Source organism: Lipophrys pholis, assembly GCF_963383615.2.
Source record: "Lipophrys pholis genome assembly, chromosome: 10".
NCBI lineage: Eukaryota > Metazoa > Chordata > Actinopteri > Blenniiformes > Blenniidae > Lipophrys > Lipophrys pholis.
The window spans coordinates 6,400,026-6,409,769 of NC_137640.1; the positions used below are offsets into that span (position 1 = coordinate 6,400,026).

General features: G+C 41.8%; 1 protein-coding gene across 1 annotated transcript; it reads right to left on the reverse strand.

Moving 5' to 3' along the window:
* Positions 1–1,026: 1,026 nt before the first annotated feature.
* On the reverse strand, positions 1,027–7,028 carry LOC308115510 (uncharacterized protein; the record flags this gene model as incomplete). The annotated part of the gene is made up of 8 exons (XM_080473067.1): positions 1,027–1,772; positions 1,900–1,988; positions 2,328–4,214; positions 4,288–4,334; positions 4,387–4,403; positions 4,453–4,833; positions 5,185–5,531; positions 7,024–7,028. 6 exons carry the CDS (start codon positions 7,026–7,028, stop codon positions 2,360–2,362), a joined length of 2,652 nt encoding a protein of 883 aa, XP_080329193.1. The 3' UTR covers positions 1,027–1,772; positions 1,900–1,988; positions 2,328–2,359.
* Between the last annotated feature and the right edge of the window lie 2,716 nt (positions 7,029–9,744).

Here is a 9,744-nt window from a genome sequence, read left to right on the forward strand (position 1 = left end):
GCAACAATAGATGTCATTAATGGCGCTGCCTTACCTGTACTACCACATAAGTGAAGAGGGTTCACTTTAAGGTTCATAAGTCAAGAACCTTTAAGGGCTCACAAGCTTAATGCTGCTGATACGTGGGTGATGCGTTCAGGTGCATCACGTAACTCCAAATGTCGCAGCAACATATTGAAAAAAGAATTATGAACTAGTTCATTTTTGGAACTATGAATTTAGAACGATGAACTGAACTAGTTCATATCAAAATTTGTGAACTGAACTTTAAACTAGTTCATGTAGAACTTTCCCAGCCCTGCCTGTCAATCACTCTTGTGTGGGGAGGCGGGGCACCTGGCACACCTGAGTGCAGCATGAGAGCCCCGTGAGGAGGAGAGGGAGAGAGAGACAGAGAGAGGGAGAGAGAGAGACAGAGAGAGAGGTTGTTTTGATTAATTATTTTGGATTTATTACGATGTCTTTTTTCAAAATACAATTCCAATTTTAAATATTCTTAAGAAATAAAAGTTTATTTATCTTTAAAAGGGTATACTTGCATTATTATAGCATTATTACTATATTAGTGGGAAAATTGTATAAAAGCGGCAATATTATCGTTAATTGCAATAATTTCTGGGACAATTGATCGTCCTCATTTAATGTCCTCATGATATTTATTCTTATCCAATGTTGAAATGAGTCAATTGGAGACAAATTGTCCCTGACATTTTCAGTGCACTCATGTTTACTGTTAGAGGAATGCCTGATCTATTTCAGCCCTTCGTGCAGCAACATCCTCATTCAGCTCACTGTTTGACCTGCAGTGAGGATGAGGTTGGTGTCATTGACAGTGATGAAGATGTCCTCCTTGGTACAGGGAAGTCTGCCACATCCACTGAAAGCAGTGTATAGAGCAAGGACTATAAGAGGAAACATTCCTGTGGTTGGATGGAGGAATACTTCTTAAAGAAAGTGGGGAACCAGTAACCTGGTCAGGTCAGTGACCTGCGTATTTTCTTAAGGATGAGTCAACTCTCACATACTCCTGTCGCACTGCCTCATACAAAATGTGGTTTATTGTCATTAAGCAAAAGCATGTTCACTTAACATACTGGTTCTTTTCCTGGTTTTGTTAGACTATCATGTTATTTCAATTCAGTTTTATTTTCATATCGCCAAATACAACGCAAGTCATTCGGGAGTCTTACAGAGAAAAACCCAACAACTCCACATCAACAAGCATAAGTGACGGTGGAAAGGAAAAAACTGTCTTTTAACGGGAAGAAGCCTGCAGAACCAGGCTCAGAGGAGACAGCTTTCCTATATGGACAATTGAGAAACTTCTTATATGCTAATTCATAACAAACAAATGTTTCTGGATATTTCCTCTGTGTGCTGCAATTTGAATATGTATACCATAGCGATTTCCATCGAAAATAAATCAAAAAGTTTAGTTTTTTTTCACACAATTTGGAGTGAGACTGGGTAGAAGAACTTCAAAATGACACAGGAAACAGAAAAATGCTCACCGTGACAAAACTGGCCCGGTCCCATGTATTAATGGACTTAAAAAGAAAAATCATAGACTTTTATATTCAAGTTCATAATATTATGTTACAGTAAAAATGTGCAGCAGAAAAAATGGTCACTCGTGTCCATTGCAATACACAGATAAAATGCCAAAATGCCATGTCAGTCTTCACTCTTCACTTCTCGGAAACTTCAACTTTTTCCATTTTAGTCATTCTGACTGTGTGGGCCATCTCTTTCAAGAGTTGCTCTTCAAGAAACTAAATTGAGATGAAACACAGACATTACATATTTTTCTATTGTTTGTTGACTTCATCAAATCATAGCGTGAGGAATCAAATAGATAAATATATAAATGAATGAATAAATAAATACATTTTTGCATACCTTTTTCACTGCCAGAAAGACAATTTCATTGTTTGTCTCCTGACAGGTTACTCTCATTCGTAGGCCCAAATGTACAACTGCATTTGGATCTGTAGGAAATCACATGGCACCTCAGTGTTAAAAACTTTTCTCTGAAAAGTGTTAAACTCATTTTTGTTTGTTTGTTAATTCATAAGTGGAATACTGGCATCTCAAGCTTCAGAGAGAAGTTTCAAATGACCAACTCATGGAATTATCTCATCAATCCCTCAAATGAATATTTATATATAAGATTCTTTCTTTCTTTCTTTCTTTCTTTCTTTCTTTGAAAATCACTTCTACAATCTATTATCAAATACATACAATCACTGTGCTTTCTGATTTTGGGAGAAGTGTAGGTCATGCTCTGAATGTTGTGTTTATTACTGCAGTTGTGGTCGGTGACTCACCAGTTATGCTTGTTGGAGTTAATGTCGATGACTCAGCAGTTATATTTGTAGTTAATATTGATGACCCAGAAGTTGTGTTTGTTGTGGTCCGTGCCATTGTAGTTGTGGTCGGTGACGTTGTGGAAGTTGTGGTCGGTGTAGTTGTTGTAGATGTGGTCGGTGCCGTTGTAGTAGTGGTCGGTGCCGTTGTTGTAGATGTGGTCGGTGACGTTGTTGTAGTTGTGGTCGGTGACGTGGACGTTATGGTCGGTGTAGTCGTGGTAGTTGTGGTTGGTGCCGTTGTGGTAGTTGTGGTCGGTGACGTTGTTGTAGTTGTGGTCTGTGCCGTTGTGGAAGTTGTGGTCGGTGCCGTTGTTGTAGGTGTGGTCGGTGTTGTTGTTGTAGAAGTGGTTGGTGCCGATGTTGTAGATGTGGTCGGTGCCATTGTGGAAGTTGTGGTCAGTGCCGTTGTTGTAGATGTGGTCGGTGCCGTTGTAGTTGTGGTCGGTGCCGTTGTTGTCGATGTGGTCGGTGCCGTTGTAGTTGTGGTCGGTGCCGTTGTTGTCGATGTGGTCGGTGCCGTTGTTATAGTTGTGGTCGGTGACGTTGTGGAAGTTGTGGTCGGTGCCGTTGTTGTAGATGTGGTCGGTGACGTTGTTGTAGATGTGGTCGGTGCCGTTGTTGTAGATGTGGTTGGTGCTGTTGTTGTAGATGTGGTCGGTGCCGTTGTTGTAGATGTGGTTGGTGCCGTTGTTGTAGATGTGGTTGGTGCTGTTGTTGTAGATGTGGTCGGTGCCGTTGTTGTAGATGTGGTTGGTGCTGTTGTTGTAGATGTGGTCGGTGCCGTTGTTGTAGATGTGGTCGGTGCTGTTGTAGTTGGGGTTGGTGCCATTGTTGTTGATGTGGTCGATGCTGTTTTTGTAGTTGTGGTTGGTGCCGTTGTTGTAGTTGTGGTTGGTGCCGTTGTTGTAGTTGTGGTCAGTGCCATTGTTGTAGATGTGGTTGGTGCTGTTGTTGTAGATGTGGTTGGTGCTGTCGTTGTAGTAGATGTGGTTGGTGCTGTTGTTGTAGATGTAGTCGGTGCCGTAGTTGTGGTCGGTGCTGTTGTTGGAGATGTGGTCGGTGCTGTTGTTGTAGATGTGGTTGGTGCTGTCGTTGTAGTAGATGTGGTTGGTGCTGTTGTTGTAGATGTGGTTGGTGCTGTCGTTGTAGTAGATGTGGTTGGTGCTGTTGTTGTAGATGTGGTCGGTGCCGTTGTTATAGTTGTGGTCGGTGCCGTTGTTGTAGATGTGGTCGGTGCCGTTGTGGAAGTTGTGGTCAGTGTCGTTGTAGTAGATGTGGTTGGTGCTGTTGTTGTAGATGTAGTCGGTGCCGTAGTTGTGGTCGGTGCTGTTGTTGTAGATGTGGTTGGTGCCGTTGTAGTTGGGGTCGGTGCCGTTGTTGTCGATGTGGTCGGTGCCGATGTTGTAGATGTGGTCGGTGCCGTTGTGGAAGTTGTGGTCAGTGTCGTTGTAGTAGGTGTGGTTGGTGCCGTTGTTGTCGATGTGGTCGGTGCCGTTGTGGAAGTTGTGGTCAGTGCCATTGTGGAAGTTGTGGTCGGTGCCGTTGTGGAAGTTGTGATCGGTGCCATTGTGGAAGTTGTGGTCGGTGCCGTTGTGGAAGTTGTGATCGGTGCCGTTGTTGTAGATGTGGTCGGTGCCATTGTAGTTGGGGTCGGTGCCGTTGTTGTAGATGTGGTTGGTGCCGTTGTTGTAGATGTGGTTGGTGCTGTTGTTGTAGATGTGGTCGGTGCCGTTGTTGTAGATGTGGTTGGTGCTGTTGTTGTAGATGTGGTCGGTGCCGTTGTTGTAGATGTGGTCGGTGCTGTTGTAGTTGGGGTTGGTGCCATTGTTGTTGATGTGGTCGATGCTGTTTTTGTAGTTGTGGTTGGTGCCGTTGTTGTAGTTGTGGTTGGTGCCGTTGTTGTAGTTGTGGTCAGTGCCATTGTTGTAGATGTGGTTGGTGCTGTTGTTGTAGATGTGGTTGGTGCTGTCGTTGTAGTAGATGTGGTTGGTGCTGTTGTTGTAGATGTAGTCGGTGCCGTAGTTGTGGTCGGTGCTGTTGTTGGAGATGTGGTCGGTGCTGTTGTTGTAGATGTGGTTGGTGCTGTCGTTGTAGTAGATGTGGTTGGTGCTGTTGTTGTAGATGTGGTTGGTGCTGTCGTTGTAGTAGATGTGGTTGGTGCTGTTGTTGTAGATGTGGTCGGTGCCGTTGTTATAGTTGTGGTCGGTGCCGTTGTTGTAGATGTGGTCGGTGCCGTTGTGGAAGTTGTGGTCAGTGTCGTTGTAGTAGATGTGGTTGGTGCTGTTGTTGTAGATGTAGTCGGTGCCGTAGTTGTGGTCGGTGCTGTTGTTGTAGATGTGGTTGGTGCCGTTGTAGTTGGGGTCGGTGCCGTTGTTGTCGATGTGGTCGGTGCCGATGTTGTAGATGTGGTCGGTGCCGTTGTGGAAGTTGTGGTCAGTGTCGTTGTAGTAGGTGTGGTTGGTGCCTTTGTTGTCGATGTGGTCGGTGCCGTTGTGGAAGTTGTGGTCAGTGCCATTGTGGAAGTTGTGGTCGGTGCCGTTGTGGAAGTTGTGATCGGTGCCATTGTGGAAGTTGTGGTCGGTGCCGTTGTGGAAGTTGTGATCGGTGCCGTTGTTGTAGATGTGGTCGGTGCCATTGTAGTTGGGGTCGGTGCCGTTGTCGATGTGGTCGATGCTGTTTTTGTAGTGGTTGGTGCTGTTGTTGTAGTTGTGGTTGGTGCCGTTGTTGTAGATGTGGTTGGTGCTGTTGTTTTAGATGTGGTTGGTGCTGTTGTTTTAGATGTGGTTGGTGCTGTTGTTTTAGATGTGGTTGGTGCTGTTGTTGTAGATGTAGTCGGTGCCGTAGTTGTGGTTGGTGCTGTTGTAGATGTGGTTGGTGCTGTTGTAGATGTGGTCGGTGCCGTTGTTATAGTTGTGGTCGGTGCCGTTGTTGTAGATGTGGTTGGTGCTGTCGTTGTAGTAGATGTGGTTGGTGCTGTCGTTGTTGTAGATGTGGTCGGTGCCGTTGTTATAGTTGTGGTTGGTGTCGTTGTTGTAGATGTGGTCGGTGCCGTTGTAGTTGGGGTCGGTGCTGTTGTTGTCGATGTGGTCGGTGCTGTTGTTGTCGATGTGGTCGATGCTGTTGTTGTAGTTGTGGTCGATGCTGTTGTAGATGTGGTTGGTGCTGTTGTTGTAGTAGATGTGGTTGGTGCTGTTGTTGTAGATGTAGTCGGTGCCGTAGTTGTGGTTGGTGCTGTTGTAGATGTGGTCGGTGCTGTTGTAGATGTGGTCGGTGCCGTTGTTATAGTTGTGGTCGGTGCCGTTGTTGTAGATGTGGTTGGTGCTGTCGTTGTAGTAGATGTGGTTGGTGCTGTTGTTGTAGATGTGGTCGGTGCCGTTGTAGTTGGGGTCGGTGCTGTTGTTGTCGATGTGGTCGATGCTGTAGTTGGGGTCGGTGCTGTTGTTGTCGATGTGGTCGATGCTGTTGTTGTAGTTGTGGTCGATGCTGTTGTAGATGTGGTTGGTGCTGTTGTTGTAGTAGATGTGGTTGGTGCTGTTGTTGTAGATGTGGTCGGTGTTGTAGTTGGGGACATTGTGGAAGTTATGGTCGGTGACGTTGCAGTAGTTGATGTTATTATTGTGGTCGGTGCAGTTGTTGTAATAGTTGTTGTTGTGGTCGGTGAGGTTGTAGTTACGATCGGTGAGGTTGTAGTTGTGTTTGTTGTTGTTGTAGGTGACAGCCCAGCATTACATAAATTGCCATCACAACAGGTTAGTCCAGTAAGATCTTCTTCTATAAATGGTACTGAGCCCAGTCCGGCAGCCGTTGCACACAAGTTTGCAGAAATACAGCCCCGGACCAGAACAGATCCCACTTTGGATGGGAAAAAAAAGAAGAAAAAAATCGTTTCAGCATTTTTGTTTCTTTTCACATTATATCTCACATATTTCAGGAAATATCTTGAAATTCTTTTGAAAGAATCATTTGTCCTGTAAGAAAATTTGAGTGTGGCTTCCATCTGAAAATACGACTTCACTACATAACTGCACAGTGCATTGGATTTGACTGTAGTATTAATGAATGTGACTCTATGTTCAACAAATACTTTCATGACTTCCTCCTGCCACATCTAACAGTAATGCTGCAGGGTGAAGTGGCTTCTAGCAACTGTGACAATTCAACAGTGCAATAGATAAAAAGTGTTTTTTTCTACTACATAGATGATAATGAAGTAGTTATTTTGGTTTTTAGTGACAATGGGCTCATTCAATGGAAAATACGAAGATTTCTCCTGAATGACCAGAATATTTGGTTGATAATTTCCACCAATGTCAATGGAAAAAAAAAGTCTCTCAATATGAATATGTTTTATTTAGTTTCACAGATATAAAACATTTCGAATTACTTCTTAATCGAGAGAAATGCGTGATGCTCCCAAACCACTTTTCCTAACACACTTAAATAAAGACCATGGATCAACATGAACATATCATTAATGGATAAAGAGAAGTCAACCTTGTCTGACTCTTGTGATAACAATATATAGATGTGTGCTTACAATAAGATAGTGATATTTATATTCCACTCATTCTTATCAATTAGACACAACAATTCACATTAAAGGTACTAAAGATTTTGTCTGTGATGCTAAAGCTCATGTTATTGAATTACCTACCTCATAATTAGTGTTGATTATATTATAGACAGACCACAAATACAATACTATAGTTATCAACAATAATGCTGAGTCAGGAATTATATATTTAAAAAACAAGAACAAAAAAATGGTAATAAACTTATTGATCACTGTTAATTCTAATTTTCTTTTTTTTTAAGTATTCTCAAGAACTTTTGACATGCAATTATTGTTGATTTGGCTTCATCCTTTAAATCCTTCAACTTTTGGAACTTTATTTTGATAACTTTTGGTCTTTGTTTTTTTTCTAACAATATAACTTACCAGTTCCTTCGAAACAGCGGTCTTCTACTCCATGACAGGTCACGATAGGAAAACACTCACTGAAGCCCGGGAAACACAAGAAACACGCCTGACCATTTGCCGCTGGTGTGGCGGGTACTGAGAGAGAAAATATTGCTTAATCTCATGTAAAGCATTGATTTATTTTTGTCGTAATTGTGCTCTCATCGTTTGTGCATACCAGATAGATTGTCAGAGTTGCAGTTGTCAGTGTCACAACAGCGGCTGGACACCACTGTACTTGATGAGGGCTTGTCGATGGAAAAGATCTGACTGCCCACGTCTGCGCACAGAGCCGATGGTGCACATCCCTTGACGACACGGTTGGAAGAACGAGTGAGAGAAGTGTCTAGAGAGCAGTGTAGGGCAAGTTACTTTCAAAATGTAATACATTATATTAGTTACTGTCATTTGAAAGGGATTAGTTACATTACAATATTACTGTCTCTGAAGTGTAATGCACTACACTACTTTTGTTTTACTTTTGCAGAAATATGATGCATGGATAGATAGATAGATAGATAGATAGATAGATAGATAGATAGATAGATAGATAGATAGATAGATAGATGCAGAATCTAAATTTTGATATAGGGTCATCGATAAAAGACACAAAAAGTATCGGAGATAAAAATAACTTAATAATCCCTGAGATAAAATAAGGTACCTAAAATGCAGTGCAAGAATAAACAAGTGGAAATGAGTTAAAACAGAAGAATAAATAAGTATTTACAGTCCTTCGTTTAAAAGACGGATGGCGGTGGGAAAAAATGCATTTTTGTCGTTAGAACTTGCAGCCGCAGCCGCAGCCGCAGCCGCAGCCGCAGCCGCAGCCGCAGCCGCAGCCGCAGCCGCAGCCGCCGCCATCTTGTCATCAAGACGCTCCTGAAACTACTAACAACGTCCTGTATTAGCACAGTAAAGGTTCATGGCCCAAACCAGTAAGTAACAATGAGCTTCAGAATTACAAAACAGACAAAGCAACAGTCCGGTAAGTTATGATAGAGATGCTGCAAATATTCAAATTCTAGGGCGATTCATATGAAACACAATACAGCTGGAGCCATTATAATGTAACCGATGTAGAATCCAGGTCTGTAGTCATCTTAGTGAATTCCAACAGCAGGAAATATCTCTGACTTGCGGATTTTCTTTCTGTTTTGCTTTGTTTTCTTAAATTCTTAAACAAACAGAACCTAATCAAAACTTGCGGTAATGTAATTACTTAGATCGTAACACCATAATATGAATATTATAACACCATAATATGTTGTAATACTGCATTATAGCACATTCCGATAAGTTACTTGGATTGTGTTGCTTTTGTAACACGTATATTTTGCTGAAAGTAACTCAAAAGTAATTAATATTGTAATGTAACAAATTACTTTCAATGACAGTAACTAACAATATATAATATATTACATTTTGGAAGTAACTTGCCCAACAATGCCCATAACCCCAGAAACATCTGTTAATCAATCAAAAAAAACAACAAATGAAAGAAGGGACATATAAAAAGATTACTTCGAATGGAAGAGGTTATGCACATGGTCTCTGACGAACATTCAACAGAGTCTTGGGATGTGCACTGCGTATTTGCACAGACGGAACAATTGAGTGCTCCAGCTGCAAGAAAGAAAAAAGCAGTTTTAAAATAAAGCCAATAACATACTCCTTGTTTTACTCATACATACATGCGTACTTTCAAAACCACAGTTTGCCTAACTTTGATATTTTTTTGGTTTTGCATGGCGGCTTACACTGAGAGCAAACAATTTTTTAACACAACAGTGTTATAGTTATAGTACTAATATACTATAGAATATAAATCTTTTTCTCCAATCTATCACATTTTAATGTGTTCTTGACAAAACAATGAATTTTCTATACATGAATGTAGATACATCCATGTTCCGTATAAACTTAATGTGCTCACATCTGATATACATTTTGAATCAGGCTGTCTGGTAGACAGTATTCTATAGATCAGAGAAGGTACCTGAACGGTAGAGCATCCAGAGGATTGAAAAAGGGATCAGCTTCATGGTGATGAACAGGAAAGAGATAAGTTTGTCTTCCAATGAGGATCTGCGAGAATCCTATCTGCGAGAAGCCAGATACCAGACAAAACTGGATGGTCATGCACACACTCTTTTATTGAAGTAATAATTATGTCTTTTCAGCTCAACACACCTTTTTATTCCAGTTTTGCCGGTGAGGTGTGGGACGGATGCCAATTTTCTCATAAAGGGGAATTTGCACTGAGTAGAATGATACAACCTTTACGTCTCTGCATTATCACGATATGTGAAGAAGTTAACGACAGGCCACCATCTGCACCTCAAATCCAGGCTTTGGGGTATTGCTGTGTAGAGGTTGTATGTTCTTTTTGTGCATGTTTGGGTTTTGTTAAGG